The 17,172-nt window shown below is 39.8% G+C and overlaps 1 protein-coding gene across 9 annotated transcripts in view; it reads left to right on the forward strand.

Annotated features, from left to right (window-relative positions):
• MAST2 (microtubule associated serine/threonine kinase 2) overlaps nt 1-17,172 on the forward strand; it is a 239,088-nt gene that overhangs the window by 147,043 nt on the left and 74,873 nt on the right. Inside the window, exon 1 of one of the 9 annotated variants that reach the window (XM_032247424.1) lies at nt 5,906-6,206. The exons of the other annotated variants lie outside the window; for them this stretch is intronic. Coding sequence (XP_032103315.1) covers nt 6,094-6,206 — 113 coding nt within the window. The 5' untranslated portion in view covers nt 5,906-6,093. Of the gene's footprint in view, nt 1-5,905; nt 6,207-17,172 lie in introns of those variants that run through there. 9 annotated transcript variants of the gene reach the window in all.

Raw genomic sequence — 17,172 nt, forward strand, 5'->3', positions numbered from 1 at the left:
TACAGGTTTTCATTTTGTCCCATAACTATGAAGTTACACCTTGATCACTTTATTAAGGTGATGTTTTGCTGCTGTAAAGTTACTCTTATTCCCTTTGTAATTAATAAGTATTGTATGGGAATGTTCTTAAAATTATGTAAGTACCCCTTCCTCATTAAATTATAACCCCTTGTTTTTAGGATTGATTGTTATTTCTTTGTTGTATTATTATACTACACTGGTCACCAAATGGTGTTTTTACAATTTCATAATTCTTTCTATACCCATCAGTTGGCATTTCACCATAGCAAACACTTTAGCCGCTCTCTATTTATTTTTCACATATTTTATTATACTGTATAAATGCAGTGAACTTTCGGCCAGGCGCTGTGACTCATGCTTGTAATCCTAGCACTTTGGGAGTCTGAGGTGGGTGGATCACTTAAGGTCAGGAGTTCAAGACCAGCCTGGCCAACATAATGAAACCCCATCTGTCAAAAATACAAAATTAGCCTGTCATTGTGGCTCACGCCTATAATCCCAGTACACAGGAGGCTGAGGCACAAGAATTGCTTGAACCCAGGAGGTGGAGGTTTTAGTGAGCCAAGATCATACCACTGCAGTCCAACCTGGGCCACAGAGTGAGACTCTGTCTCCTCACCACCCTCTCCCCCCAAAATTCAGTGGATTTGTCTTATTTGTTAGGTTATATAATGTTAATACCACTATATTTTTGATGCTCAAATTGTATCATAACTGGTCTAGGGACGTTTCTTCATGCTGGCGTTTGTGTTTTTTTGATGTCTCCGTCATTCTTTGGGAACTACAAAACTTTCTGCCCTGAGAAGATATTCTGAGCTGGCTTATTTTGTACCGTCACTGGCCCTTGAGTTAGCTTTTTCTCTAGGCAGCATAATTCTTTTTAGTGGAGAATGCTTTTTAAAAGCCAAAATATGGATCAGACATGGTATAATCCCAGCACTTTAGGGGGCTGAGGAGTTCAAGACCAGCCTGAGTAACTTAGTGAGGCCCCATTTCTTTAAAAAAAAAAAATTAGCCAAGTGTGGTGGCACATCCCTGTAGTCCCAGCTATTCAGGAGGATCATTTGAGCCCAGGAGTTCGAGGTTGCAGTGAGTTATGATCACATCACTTCACTTCACTGTCTCTAAAAAAAAAAAAAAAAAAAAAAAAAAAAAAAAAAAGCCCAAAATATTGGCGGTAGACATGGTTGCTGATATTAGGTTCACTGTTCCCAGGGAATGTATACGTGTAACACACGTCTTTATTTCTTGATTTCTGTTTATTGAAAACTAAGCTCACACTGATACCTTCACTTTCAATTCCAGTTTTGTTCTAGTTTTCATTTTTATATTTGTAACTTCCCTCTTTGAAAGTAAGAACTCTGACCCCCATTGTCCTTGATATATATATACTTTTTATTACATGGGTAAATTGGGTGTCATGGGGGTTAGGCGTACACATTATTTTGTCACTCACATAATGGACGTAGTGCCCAATAGATAGTTTTTCGATCCTCGCCCTCCTCCCACCCTCTACCCTGAAGTAGGCCTCAGTGTCTATTGTTCACTTCCTTGTATCCATGTGTATTCAGTGTTTAGCTCCCACTTATAGGTGAGAACAAGGGGTCATTGGTTTTCTGTTCTTGCATGTGTTTGCTTAGGATAGTGGCCTCTAGCTGCATCCATATTGCTATAAAGGAGGTAATTTCTTTTTCTTGTTCTTTTCTTTCTTTTTTTTTTTTTAAGACAGGGTTTCACTGTGTTGGCCAGGCTGATCTTGAACTCCTGACCTCAGGTGATCTGCCTGCCTTGGCCTCCCAAAGTGCTGAGATTACAGGCATGAGCCACCATGCCCAGCGTTTTTTTTTTTTTTTTTTTTTTGAGACAGGGTCTCGCTCTGTTGCATAGGCTGGAGTGCAGTGGCATGATCTTGGCTCATTACAACCCCCACCTTCCAGGCTTAAGCAATTCTCATGTCTCAGTTTCCCAAGTAGCTAGGATCACAGGTGTGTGCCACCATGGCCAGCTAATTTTTGTATTTTAGTAGAGACAAGGTTTCACTATGTTGGCCAGGCTGGTCTTGAACTCTTGGCCTAAAGTGATCCACCCACCTTGACCTCCCAAAATGCTGGGATTACAGGAGTGAGCCACTGTGCTCAGCCAATTTCATTCTTTTTTAACGGCTGTGTACTATTCCATGGTGTATATGTACCACATTTTCTTTATTCAGTTCTCTGTTGATGGGCACCTAGTTTGATTCCATGTCTTTGTTATAGTGAATAGCACTGTGATGAACATGTGAATGCAAATGTCTTTTTGGGAGAGTGACTTATTTTCCTTTGGGCATATTTCTAGTGATGAGTTTGCTGGGTTGAATGGTAAGTCTACTTTTAGTTCTTTGAGAAATCTCCAAACTGCTTTCCACAGGGGCTGAACTAATTTACAGTTCCACCAACAATGTGCACGCATATCCTTTTCTCTGCAGTCTCACCAACATCTGTTATTTTTTGACTTTTTAGTAATAGCCATTCTGATTGGTGTAAAATGGTATCTCCTTGTGGTTTTGATTTGCATTTCTCAGATGATTAGTGATGTAGAGCATGTTTTCATGTTTGTTGGCTGCTTGTGTATCTTTTGAGAAGAGTCTGTTTGTGTCTTTTGCCTATTTTTTAGTGGGATTATTTGTTTTTTGCTTGTTCAGTTAAGTTTTTTTTGGTTTTGTTTTTTGTTTTAATAGATTCTGGATATTAGACCTTTGTCAGATGTATATTTTGCAAATATTTTCTCCCATTCTGCAGGTTGTCTGTTGTCTGTTTTTGTTTTTGTTGCAATTGCTTTTGGAGTCTTCAACATGAATTCTGTCAAGTCCTATGTCCAGAGTGGTATATTTTAGGATTTCTTACAGGGTTTTTATAGTTTTAGTTTTTTTTTTTTTTTTTGAGACGGAGATTCGCTCTTGTTACCCAGGCTGGAGTGCAATGGCGCGATCTCGGCTCACCACAACCTCCGCCTCCTGGGTTCAGGCAATTCTCCTGCCTCAGCCTCCTGAGTAGCTGGGACTACAGGCACGCGCCACCATGCCCAGCTAATTTTTTGTAGTTTTAGTAGAGACGGGGTTTCACCATGTTGACCAGGATGGTCTCGATCTCTTGACCTCGTGATCCACCCGCCTCGGCCTCCCAAAGTGCTGGGATTACAGGCTTGAGCCACTGCGCCCGGCCTACTTTTAGGTTTTACATTTAAGTCTTTGATTCATCTTGAGTTGATTTTTATGTATGGTGAAAGGGTCTAGTTTCAACATTCTGTACATGGCTAGCCAGCTATCCCAGCACCATTTGTTGAATAGGGTTTCCTTTCTTCATTGCTTGTTTTTGTCCATTTTGTCAAAGATCAGAAGGTTATAGATGTGTGGCTTTATTTCTCGATTCTGTAACCTTTTCTCTTGGACTGTGTTTGTGCTTTTGTACCAGAACCATGCTGTTTTGGTTACTGTAGCCTGTTGGTATAGTTTGAAATTAGGTAGGAGACATGATGATGGGTGGGACAAATTGGCAGGGGGCTATGTCTTGAAGGGTCTTGATTGTCATACTCATCACTGATTTGGATATTTATTTATTTATTTGGCTGTAACGGCTGGAGGATTTTGAACAGGGGATTGATGTGATCATCTGATAGGTTTGTCAGAGGCATCCAAACCAGAGTGATTCCATTTTGAATAAAGGCCAGATAAAGCCAAACCTCTTACATTCCCAAGGGGTTGTGGGAACAAGTTAATGATGCTAACTAAAAGATGCAGAACTTATTAATGTTTTAGTACTTTAAGAACAAACAGCATTCTTAGCTTAAGAATAGGTTTTGCTTTAAAGATAATAATGCACTCATGAATTTTTGCAAACATCAGTAGTAACACAGGGAAATAACAGTACTAATAGCCTGTCACAAGCTGCTCACAAGCCTTTGAAATGAAGTACACTATGCTTAACAACCTATATAAGCAAGCACTATGTTTAAGGTAGGGGTATTCCTTCTCTTGAATTCTGAGGATGTCCTACTTTGTAATAGAGAAGTCTCTAATAAATTTCACTATATTCTGTGACATCTTGAATTAGTTCCTGCATGAGATCCAAGAACCTGCTCTCAGGGCCTCAGACAAGGTCTCTTTTCTGGTGACAAGTGTTCTTTAAACATGCTACTATAGCTTGGATTTGAACCATGATTGTACCAACTAAAATGCAGAATAATTACTGCCATGACATTCTCCTACCTTGGTAACATTGCTCCATTTATTGTACTATTTACATATGTGTAAGCCATCCACATTTTAAATTTAATTTTTATTTTGTCAAAGAAATATGTGAATATAATTTCAAAAGTCCGTTAGCTCTTTAAAGTTAATAAAAGAGTCTTGAAATTCCCTTACCTTATTCCTATCATTCTTGATTTTTTTAAATCAAAACTAACTACTTTAAATTCTTTTACCTATTTCAGTGTCAAATTATTACAACTTAATATTATTTCTAATGGAGTCATTGTGCATTAGGATTATATGTTTTGTTTTGTGACTTTTTGTTTTCCTGAGGGTAATAATTGTCTCACTTGCATTTCTTTACGTTCTATGTAGCATCATTTATTCACCCCAAATTTTCTATCCGACTTGCAAAATGTTTTTCAGTATATTACATTAGATGCTTTAATCTTCTAATCTGATCTTCCTCCCACCCTACTCCATCCTTCTAGAAACATTTCTTCTAGAGCCTTCTCATTTTTTCCTTCAACCTAGACTGATTGTTTTCTAGTCCTCTTGTATATTTATTTGCCATCACGGTATTTCCAGTAACTCTCTCTGCTGTGGATTCTGAATTCCTCAGATCTTCTGCCTTTCTCTTGGAAGCCTCCTAAGCTTCTGTGCCACTGACTACCTGTGCCAAAATATGTTGCTTGAGTTCTCTTCCTCACGTATCATAGTGTCTTCAGCTATGGACCTCTGAACACCAAGGATTGAATATGCTTACACCTTTTTGAGTATTTTAAGTGCCTGACAGAACCTTGCAATTACTTGTCATTAAAAAATAACTGTGGGCCAGGTGTGATGGCCCCCGCCTGTAATCCCAGCATTTGGGGAGGCTGAGGCAGGAGGATCACTTGAGCCCAGGAGTTCACAACCAGCCTGGGCAACATAGTGAGACCTTATCTCTGTGAAATAATAACAAAATTTAGCCAGGTGTGGTGGTGTGCATTTGTAGTCCCAGCTACTCGGGAGGGTATGGTTGGGGGATCACTTAAGCCTAGGAGGTCAAGTCTACAGTGGACCAAGGTTGCACCACTGCAGTCCAGCCTGGATGACAGAGTAAAACCCTGTCTCAAAAAGACTGTGTTCCTGATCATGGCATGTGACAAATAATACAAAAGAAATTAAAAAATAAAAAATTGAGAGTAAAAGAAAAAACAGAATAATAAATAGATAAAAACAACAACAATAAAAATGACCACAATAGTGATCTATTGAAAATGGGGGCCTGGTCCTTATGTAGCATCTGTACCCATGGCTGCCTCGTAGAAACTAAACTGTGTTCTAATGTTTTCCGCTGTGGAAATTTGGGCACAGGCCAGACAGCTAGGCAATTTATTGAGGGAAGAGGTAGAAAAGAATTGTTACTAGCCAGGCGCAGTGGCTCACACCTGTAATCCCAGCACTTTGAGAGGCATATCATGAGGTCAAGAGATTGAGACCATCCTGGCCAACATAGTGAAACCTGTCTCTACTAAAATACAAAAATTAGCTGGGTGTGGTGTCCTAGCTACTCGGGAGGCTGAGGCAGGAGAATTGCTTGAACCCAGGAGGTGGAGGTTGCAGTGAGCCAAGATTGCACTACTACACTCCAGCCTGGCACCTGGTGACAGTGTCTCAAAAAAAAAAAAAAAAAATGTTGTTACTAATACAGGGTTTAATCTGTATTAGTAACAGATTAAAGTTTGTATTAGTACCTCATTAAACTATGTATGTATTGGGTCAACATATAAAGTGATTACAGGACATTTTGTATTTCCTTTCAACGACTAGCTCTCCAAGCAACTGGTCTAGAAATGTAACCTATGAATGGGCTTATAATTTGGAGCTTCCAGAGAAATCCAGAGGCCATGGGAACTAGTAAAGACAAACCAAATATATCACAACTTCCCAGACAATGTGTAATCAGAGGCAGCCTGTACTAACTAGTTCCAAGGCTCATGTTTGGGCGGGCCTCAGTAGTAGAAGTATACTCTATTCAGAGAAAAAAATCTTATAGTCTCATTGGCTGCTTTCCTTTGATTACCAAAAATGTACTACTTTAAGAATGTATTATGAAACCATTATATCCCTTTCCTTAATTCCCCACTCTGTCCCATTCATTAATTCTCCAAATAATAACCATGTATCAGGCACTGTCCTAGGCACTGGAAATATAGCCTTGCCCAGAATCTGAGGCAGTGCCCAATCTAAGGTTTTTAAATTTTTCTCCTATCTCTTTTACCAGGTTGATTCTATTAGAACTGTGTGAATACCGACTGCAAATAATCAAAGACAGAATTATCTCATTTTCCTGGTGGTGGGCAAATTTACTAAGGTGTGGTGGAAATTCCTTTCCTCATCTTGAGATTGGGGATGGAGATAGGTTCCCTGCCATGAAGAGAACTTCCGCCTATATCACATAAATTATTCCAGGGGAGGAGATTGTACTGGCGTATATTTGGCCAATTTCCCCTCTTTCTTTATGTCTTTTCTTTAAAACTCTTGATTCCTTCCAAGTATTCTTGGTCTACTAAATTCATGATATCTTGGGCTTGGCATTTGAGAAGTTTAGACCTGTGTTTGTTTCTTTTCACTGTAAGTTTTAACTGTTGCAGGAACATGTAGCAGAGATGTTTAGATTTGTCTGTTGTAATCTGCTGGGGACTGAATCATGCTTCCTTTCCATTGCTGGTGGTCTCTTCTGATATAGTGTAGTGAAAGGATTCAGGATTGTTCAGTGTAGAGATGATTTGTACCTCTTTATTTTTTGTGTGGATCAAGATAGCTCTCTCCCCCCCACCCCCCTTTTTGTGGAGAACAGGGTCTCACTATATTGCCCAGGCAGATCTCGAACTCCTAGGCTCAAGCTATCCTCCCACCTCTACCTCCCTAAGAGCTGGGATTATCTTGCACCAGGCAAGATAGCTCTGTCTTTATTGTGTCCTGATATAGAGTTGGTAGTGGCAATAGTAGTCAAGGTGGTCACGACTAAACAATTTGGTGGGAGCATACTGTTTCCTTAGTCTCTATCATAGCAGGCCTGCTCCCCAGCATTTGTGCCTGTGTCAAAGATTTGCTCCAGTCCCTAGGGTACTTATTGCTATCCTCTCATCCCTGAAGTTAGGCCATATAAAATGTGCTTGATTTTTAGGATACTTGCCTTTTAAATCATTTGAGGATGAAGCACCACAACAAGAAAGTCCCAGGGTAAAGAAAATTTAAGTTAGATTAGGCCTTCAAGAAATGTTATTACTTTATCTTAAGGAAAGCTATGTAGCATTTCTTTGCCTCCGGTTCCTTGCCCAAATAAAGGGGATAATAATAGTCCCAACTTCATAGGGTGTGAGATACTACATGTAATGCTTTAAATCAGGGTTGTTATAGTTTTACAAGCCAATCTTTTGGCTTCCCTGTGCCATATTGGAAGAAGAATTGTCTTCTTCTTACATATAAAATACAGTAATGATAGCTGATGAACTTTAAAAAAAAAAAAAAACCCAAAACACCTCATAGTGTTTTAAGAAAGTTTGCAAATTTGTATTGAGCACCATTCAAAGCTGTTCTGGACGGCATGTGGCCTATGGGCTGCCAGTTGGACAAATTAGCTTTTAACCAAGCCCGATTAGCTCTCAGTAATTGTTAGGTATTATCATTATTGTTTTAAATACATAGCTAATTTTAGCAGAACATAAGGAAAACCCCGAGGGACCCAAATCAAAGGGACCCAAAACAACACCTAATCAATGGGAGTAGAAGTCCTAGCCAGAGCAGTCAGGCAAGAGAAACAAATAAAGGGCACCAAATAGAAAGAGAGGAAGTTAAACTACCTCTGCTTACAGATGACATGATTCTATGTGTAGAAAACCCCATGGTCTCTGCCCAAAAGCTTCTTCAGCAAAGTTTAAGGATACAAAATCAACTGCTAGCAGAAAGCACTAACATTCCTATCCACCAACAATAGCCAGGCTGAGAGCCAAATCAGGAAGACAGTCCCATTCACAATTGCCACAAAATAATAAAATATCTAGGAATAAAGCTAACCAGGGAGGTGAAAGATCTTTACATTGTGAGTTACAAAACACTGCTCAAAGAAATCACAGAAGACACAAACAAATGCAAAAACATACCATGTTCATGGATAGGAAGAATCAATATCATTAAAATGGCCATACTGCCTGAAGCAATTTATAGATTCAATGCTATTCCTATGAAACTTCCAAGAATATTCTTCACAGAACTAGAAAAAACTATTTTAAAAATCATATAAAGCCAAAAAAGATTCAAATAGCCAAGGCAATCCTAAGCAAAAAGAATAAAGCTGGAGGCATCATGTTACACAACTTCAAACTATACTACAGGGCTACAGTAACCAAAACAATATGGTACTGGTACAAAAACAGGGACATAAACCAATAGAACAGAATAGAGAGCCCAGAAATAAGGCCACACACCCATGACCACCTGAGCTTTGACAAAGCTGACAAAAACAAGCAATGGAGAAAAGACTCCCTATTTGATAAATGGTGCTGGGATAACTGACTAGCCATATGCAGAAGACTGAAGCTACATAGTACTCCCTCCTGTACACATATACAAAAATCAACTCAAGATGGATTAAAAACTTAAATGTAAAACTGTGAAAACCCTGGAAGACAACCTAAGCAATACCATCCTGGACACATGAATGGGCAAATATTTTATGACAGAGACACTAAAAGCAGTCACAACAAAAGCAAAATTTGACAAGTAGGATCTAATTAAACTTAATGGCTTCCACACAACAAAAGAAACTGTCAACAGAATAAACAGACAAACTGCAGAATGGGAGAAAATATTTGTAGGCTGCATCTGATGAAGGCCTAATATCTAGCATCTGTAAGGAACTTAAACAAATTTACAAGAGAAAAACAACCCCACTAAAAAGTTGGCAAAGGACATGAACAGACACTTTTCTAAAGAAGACATACATGCGGCCAACAAGCATATGAAAAAAAGCTCAATATCACTGAGCATTAGAGAACTGCAAATCAAAACCACAGTGAGATATCATCTCACACCAGGCAGAATGGCTATTGTTAAAAATTTTTTAAATAACAGGTGCTGGCAAGGTTGTGGAGGGAAAGGGAACACTTATACACTGTTGGTGGGAGTGTAAATTAGTTAAACCATTGTGGAAAACAGTATGGGGATTACTCAAAGAGCTAAAAGCAGAACTACCATTTCACTGAGCTGTTCCATTGCTAAGTATATACTCAGAGGACTATAAATCATTGTACCATAAAGACACATGCATATGAATGTTTATTACAGAACTGTTCACATTAGCAAAGCCATGAATCAACGTAAATGCCCATTCATGATAGATTGGGTAAAGAATATGTGGTACATATATATCATGGAATATTATGCAGCCATAAAAAAGAACTAAATCATGTCTTTTGCCAGAACATGGGTGGAGCTGGAGGCTATGATCCTAAGTAAGCTAACACAGAAACAGAAAACCAAATATTGTGTGTTCTCACTTATAAGTGGGAGATGAATGAAGATAACTCATGAACACAAAGAAAGGAAAACAACAGACAGAGGGGTCTACTTGTGGGTGGAGAAAGGGAGGAGGGAGAAGAGTAGAAAAAGTAACTATTGTGTACTAGGCCTAATACCTGGGTGATGAGACAGCCTATACAACAAACCCCTGTGTCACAAGTTTACCTATATATCCTTCACATGTACCCCTGAACCTAAAAAAAGAAATAATAATAACTAGGGGAGCAAGCTTTGAAGCTTCCAAAAATGGTGTCAGGGAAGAGATGTGCAAGTCTCGATAACCTTGAGGGGAAAAAAAGAAGAGTTCTTTGTTTGTTTAGAGTAAGCAATTAGAATTGAGACCCCTATATACAATTAGGACCCTCAAAGGGCTTCACCCTCAGTGCAAGAACGGACTAGGAAAACCACTGGCATGTACAGATAAAAAGTACTTTCTTCATCTCATCTGGATTTTAAGTACAACTTTTAAAAAAGAAAAGATGTCTCCCTAGAAAATTTCTACCTGTAAGCCTTCACTTATCTGAAATTTGGGGTTGGGGCCTATCCTCTTTGTGTGGTCTAGAAGCTGGCTCTGGGCTGGTAATAACCGTGGCTCATCTCTCAGAAACAAACTTAATGCTTCTTTTAAGTGACATACCCTCAAATCAGGTAGCATAGGATTTTCATAATTAAAGTTTCACTGAAGGTAAGTTTATAGTACAAAATTACAAACCAGCCAAATGAAAATCAATAGATAAACAATTTGGAACTTCAGAAAGTAGTATTAGAGGCTGGATGCAGTGACTCACAACTTTCTTCTTAATAGTTTGGATGGCTGAGCTGAGTGGATTGCTTGAGCCCAGGAGTTTGAAACCAGCCTGGGCAACATGGCAAAACCCTGTCTCTACAAAAAAATACAAATATTAGCTGAATGTGGTGACTCATGCTTGTAATCCCAGCACTTTAGGAGACTGAGGTGGGAGGATCGCTTGAGCCTGGGATACTTCTTAGAGCTCACTCTAGAAGAGAAGAAACAGACAATAAACATGATTTATGTAGTAGGTTAGAAGGTGACAGATGCTATCGGGAAAAAAAAGGTAGAGCACAGGCCATTCTGGAAAACAGAAAATTGGGAGGGTGGCATTTGAATAAAGTCTTGAAGGAGTGAGGGATTTTTGCCATTGTGTGTTTGAAGGAAGGACATTTCAAGTAAAGGGAACACTGGTTGTTGTTGCTAGAAGTGCCTTTATAAAATTAGCAGCCTGTAGAAGATTTTGAGCAGAGGAATGAAATAATCAGATGTGTGCTTTAAAAGAATCACTGTGGCTTGCTTATGTTAAAAACAGATTAGGGTAGAAGACAAGAGTAAACCAGAGAGACTAGTTAGGAGAGTATTGAAATAATCCAGGCAAGCAATAAATAATGTATCAAGAATAATATAATGGACGGCCAGGTGCGGTGGCTCACGTTTGTAATCCCAGCACTTTGGGAGGCCGAGGAGGGTGGATCATGAGGTCAGGAGTTCAAGACCAGCATGACCAACATGGTGAAACCCTGTCTCTACTAAAAATACAAAAATTAGCTGGGCGTAGTGGCATGTACCTGTGATCCCAGCTATTCAGGAGGCTGAGGCAGGAGAATAGCTTAAACCAGGGAGGCATAGATTGCAGTGAGCCAAGATCATGCCACTGCACTGCAGCCTGGGCAACAGAGCGAGACTACACGCTCCCCCCCACCACCGTGTATATATATATATATAGTCGGATAAGTAATAATATCTCCCTTTATTGGGGAGAGAATATGTATTTTTCTCCCACTTTTACCTCCTCGTTTTAATCAGGACATCATCTTGGTTATTACTCTGAAATATTATAGCATCTGGAAATGCTTGACTGTAACCAGCTCCACATTCTTCTTTATATTGTTTATACTTACTGAGACAAAGTGATCTTTTCCCCATTCTAAATTCTAAGAGGTGTCTGCCAAGTAGTATCCAGTCACAGAGTGCTCAAGTTCCTAGGAGCAGCTATTACTCTGGGATTTGGAAATTGGAGAGGCCTAAGGGATCTGCAACCAGGCATCCTATTCCACACGCTTTGTTGCTTCACACTGAGAAGCAGGCTTCCTAAGTAAATTTACAGCAGCTCTTTCAGGGGTCAGATTTTCTGAGTGCCTGCTAGTTGCCAGAGGGAGGGGTTTTTGAAGGCTAGAAACAAGCTACTACTCTCCAAATATGGTTGCAATTCATCATTGTCACAGAGAATGCACAGTGTGCCTTAGCCCTTATTCTCACTGTTCACTGAGGTGACCATGGTGAGGCATGTAAGAAAATGCCAAGTCTCACTCTGAGTAACCAAGTGACTGGAATGATTTAACACCAGTCTTTGCATGAGGTAACTCAGGGGGCTTCCAGGCTATCCCGCATCAGCTGAGAGTTAGCGTACCTGATTGTGCAAATATCTAGTACTTCATCTTATTGGAATAAAAGATTTAAGACTTGCCCTTTATCTTCTTAGGATCCTGGGGAAATGGCCAGAGCCTGTTGAAATGGAAAAATTATCCAGTTCCTTGTTGTAGATCTCAGCTGAGTCATGGTATCTGTGGCAGAGTGTCTGACCTTTTTTTCCCCGGCAGCTGTTAAAGATTTGCCAAGTGAGATTATGTGTACCTTTATAAAAAGGCATATGGCCTAAAAGATCTTTAGTGTTTTGGCTTTTATTTTAAATTTTATATAAGGTTAAGGCAAATGAAGATGGAATTATCTGTCCCTGAATTTTTAAGACATTTTCACTTTCATACACAAGAATTTAGATACAGCAATTTGATTTACCTTACATAAGCCAGGTGTGTATATATCCTTTTGATTTTAATCCTTGTAACAAATCATACTCATTCATTCATTTAACCAATATTTATTGAGAGCCTACTGTTTGCCAGGCAGTGTACTAGGTATTGAGGAATGCAGCAGTACACAAAGCATACAAAAGCCCTTGCCCTCATACAGCTTAATTTCTGATGAGAAGAAATTCTGATGAGAAGACAACAAAATGAATGTGCAAAATATATATAGTCACATATATATTGGGGATTAGTTCCAGGACCCACACAGATACCAAAATCTGCAGATAACCAAGTCTCTTTCATAAAATAGCATACATAATATTCACATATAATCTACATGCATCTTCCTGTATACTGTTAAGTCATCTCTAGATTATTTATAATATCTAATACAAAGCAAATCTAGGCAAATAGCTGTTATACTGTATTTTAAAAATTTGTATTATTTTAAAAGTTTTAAAATACATCTTCCATCCATAGTTGGTTGAATCCATGGATGTAGAACCCACAGATACAGAGTTCTGACTGTAGTATGTTAGATGATGATAAGTGCTAGGAGAAAAATATATCAACTAAAGGGGATAGAAGTTTGGGAGGGGTTGCAATTATAAATAGAATGATCCAGGGAAAGTTCACTGAGATTGTACTTGAGCAAAAACCTGACGGAGGGGGAGAGCAAGCCTTGAGGCAATCTGGGAGAAACATGGGCAAAGAAAATATCAATTGTAAAGGCCCTGAGATGGTTTGCATGCTTGGCATTTCTAAGAAAGGCGAGGAGGCCTGTGTGGCTGGAGAGTGAGTAGGAGGGAGAGAGGTCATGGAGAATCCACCATACAATGCCTTGTAGGCCATTATCAGAGCTGGCTTTTTTCCTCAGTGAGACAAGGAGGATTTTAAGTGAAAGAGTGACATGATATTGCTTACATTTTAAAATTTTTGTATAGTTTTATTAAAGTATGATTGGAATATAATAGACTGTGATAATGAACATGAAGATAATGAACAGATCTGTAACTCTCAAAAGTTTCCTCATGACTATCTATAATCCATTCCTTGCTTCTTATTGGGCAACTACTAATCTGCAGTCTGTCACTATAGATTAGTTAGCATTTTCTAAAATTTTATATAAATGGAATTGGATCAACTAAACAATTTGTCTTTGCGAGTCTTACCAATGAAATTCCTTAATTGTGGTTGGTCAAATTCAAATTTTATTTTATATTTTATTTTATTTTGCTTTATTTTTTTGAGATGGAGTCTTACTCTGTCACTTAGGCTAGAGCGCAGTGGTGCAATCTGAGCTCACTACAGCTTCCGCCTCCCAGGTTCTCCTGCCTCAGCCTCCTGAGTAGCTGGGATTACAGGTATGCACCAGCACGCCCAGCTAATTTTTGTATTTTTAGTAGAGACGGGGTTTCACCATCTTGGTCAGGCTGGTCTCGAACCCCTGACCTCATGATCCACCCGCCTCAGCCTCCCAAAGTGCTGGGATTACAGGCGTGAGACACCATATGCCTGACCTCAAATTTTATTTTTTTAGTGGTTCTACTTTTGAGAAAATTTGTATTTCACCTCTCCCAATGGATAGATGCTTTATTTCAAGATACATTGCAACCTGTTGTCAACACTTTAAACCTGCCAATCATTGACTCCTTGAAGCAGTGTAATTTGTTATCTATGCCTCCTAAATATTCCTCATATCACTATCCCTTACTGTGGGTGGTAATTTGTTCACTGCAGTTGCCAATCAGCATGCGTCTCTCTTCGAAAGGAATATTTTTTCACAGAATCCAACATTTCCCTGAGTATGTGGCTTCATCTTCCCTTGTTATGGTTAGTGGAAGTCACAGAGAGAGCAACTACAGCTATTATTGGAATTTCATTCCATACTGTGGTCAGGGTCTTCAATTTATGTCACAAAGTATGCAAGCATTACTTTGAACTACCTCTGATAGAGCTTAGTGGTTTAGGTCATTACTTGCAAATCAGTGAGTCCTGTTTTAGCCATGAAATCAAGTATCACGGTAGCCATGCTCTGGGGAGAGAAATAATGGGCTTTTGGTATCGTGTATACACTCATCAGCCAGCTATTGGTTATTTGGAAATGTTGGTGACTGTTCTGCCCAAACCCTGCCACCTATTTTGCAGTGTCTAGTTGAGCACAGATCATACCACATCTTGGCATACATACCCAAAACATCTAATGTTTTTGAAATAAATGCAAAGCAAAGTGCAAGACCATGAAGAAATTCATCATAATATGTTGGACTCGTATTTGGTTAAATTTATGTGGTGTGATTGATTTGGAAATAATGTTTTTAATTCCCTTTTAGTGTATGTGTCAGAACAATTTCCTGTTAAGTAACATTATGTTTAACTTTTGTTTTTAGTATATTTTAGTTTAAATCTCCAGGGACAAATTTTTTGATTGAATACATCTGAGAGGCGAATTGTTCAACTCATCCATGAAATCATACAATGTACTCTTTTTTTGTCTGGCATCTTGCTTTCAGCATAATTATTTTTGAGATTCATCCATTGTGTGAATCAATTGTTCATTCCTTGTTATTGCTGAGTAGAATTCCATTGTATGGATGTACATTGATTTACTTGTCATTTATCTGTCGGTGTATATTTTAGGTGGTTTGCAGTTTCGGTCTTTCACAAATAATTAACAGAATTTAGTTGGGTCCTGCTATTTTATCCAGTCTGACAGTCTCTGAGGAATTGGCTGTGTATTTAGAACATTTATATTTAATATGATTATTAGTGTGGTTGGGTTTTAATCTGTCATTTGTTTCCTAATTGGCCTAACTGTACTTGTTCTTTCTTCTTTTTCTGGCACAGTCATTGGCCTTGACCTCCCGTAGTCAAACAATCCTCCTGCCTCAGTCATCCAAGTATTTAGGACTACAGGCACGAGCCACCATGCCCAGCAAATTTTTATTTTCTTTTTTTTTTTGAGACGGAGTTTCGCTCTTGTTACCCAGGCTAGAGTGCAATGGCGCGATCTCTGCTCACCGCAACCTCCGCCTCCTGGGTTCAGGCAATTCTCCTGCCTCAGCCTCCTGAGTAGCTGGGACTACAGGCACGCGCCACCATGCCCAGCTAATTTTTTGTAGTTGTAGTAGAGACGGGGTTTCACCGTGTTGACCAGGATGGTCTCGATCTCTTGACCTTGTGATCCACCCGCCTCGGCCTCCCAAAGTGCTGGGATTACAGGCTTGAGCCACTGCGCCCGGCTAAATTTTTATTTTCTGTACAGATTTGAGGAAGGAAAAGGGGTATTGGAGGTTTGAGGAGAAGATGTGACTTAGTTGTCTTGGAGAGTGAGCAAGCACATTACTCTGGTAACTGTATTAAGATGGTCAGGCAGTAATGAGGACCCACTTGATGTTTGTCACTGTAAATATAAAGATACATCAACCAGCATGATTCTGGGTTTTCCGTCAGTCACTCTAAGTTCCCAGATGCAGTTGCAAAATAGATGGAAAGTGTTTATAAAGAGTTGGGATTTCACCAGGACTTTGGTGTCCTTGAGAGGTAGCAATATTTCACTTGGAACTAGAATTTAAAGCAGACATTCAGAAAAGAAGTTGGAGATATAGGCAGTTTGCTGATAACATACTGAGTTCAAGGAGGCAAAGTATAAGCTTTTCTCAAAGGTTCAGAGTAGTGGGAGACTGTCAAGTTAGAGAGTGGGTGGCTGGGCATTCCATGGTGACTGAGGTAGTTAGGGGTATGGGCATGATTGGATTCCTCCTGATGGTTTCTTAAGGGAAGATGGTTATCATTTCTAAGGATAGTCTTTCTAGAGATTGATCTCCGTCCTTCTGTCAGCCCTACAGAGTCTGGCTGTGGCCTTCCCCATTGCTTCTATAACCTACTTCTTTTTTTTTTTTTTTTTTTGAGACGGAGTTTCGCTCTTGTTACCCAGGCTGGAGTGCAATGGCGCAATCTCAGCTCACCGCAACCTCCTCCTCCTGGGTTCAGGCAATTCTCCTGCCTCAGCCTCCTGAGTCGCTGGGATTACAGGCACGCGCCACCATGCCTAGCTAATTTTTTGTATTTTTAGTAGAGACAGGGTTTCACCATGTTGACCAGGATGGTCTTGATCTCTTGACCTCGTGATCCACCCGCCTCGGCCTCCCAAAGTGCTGGGATTACAGGCTTGAGCCACCGCGCCCGGCCTTTCTATAACCTACTTCTTTTTCTGTCATTCTCCTCTCCTGTTACCCACTCTTGACTTCTTTGCTGTTTCTTGAACATCCCAAATTTGTTCTTGTCTCAGTGCTTTTACTTTTCTCCCTGCCTCTCAGCTCTACTTTTGTCTGAGTCCTTCATATCATTCAGCTCTCTCATCAGATTTCACTTCCTTAATCTGCACTCCCACACAAGGCTCTTATTTCCTTTCTCCTCTCTCTCTCTCTCTCTCTCTCTCTCCCCCTCTTTGCCTCTCTTTCTCTCCCTCTCTCTCCTCTCTCCTCTCTCCTCTCTCTCCTCTCTCCCCCCCCCCCCCCCCCCCCCCCCCCCCCCCC

This window comes from Sapajus apella, unplaced genomic scaffold (genome assembly GCF_009761245.1).
Source record: "Sapajus apella isolate SASKATOON/1434 unplaced genomic scaffold, GSC_monkey_1.0 scaffold62, whole genome shotgun sequence".
In the NCBI taxonomy this organism is placed as follows: domain Eukaryota; kingdom Metazoa; phylum Chordata; class Mammalia; order Primates; family Cebidae; genus Sapajus; species Sapajus apella.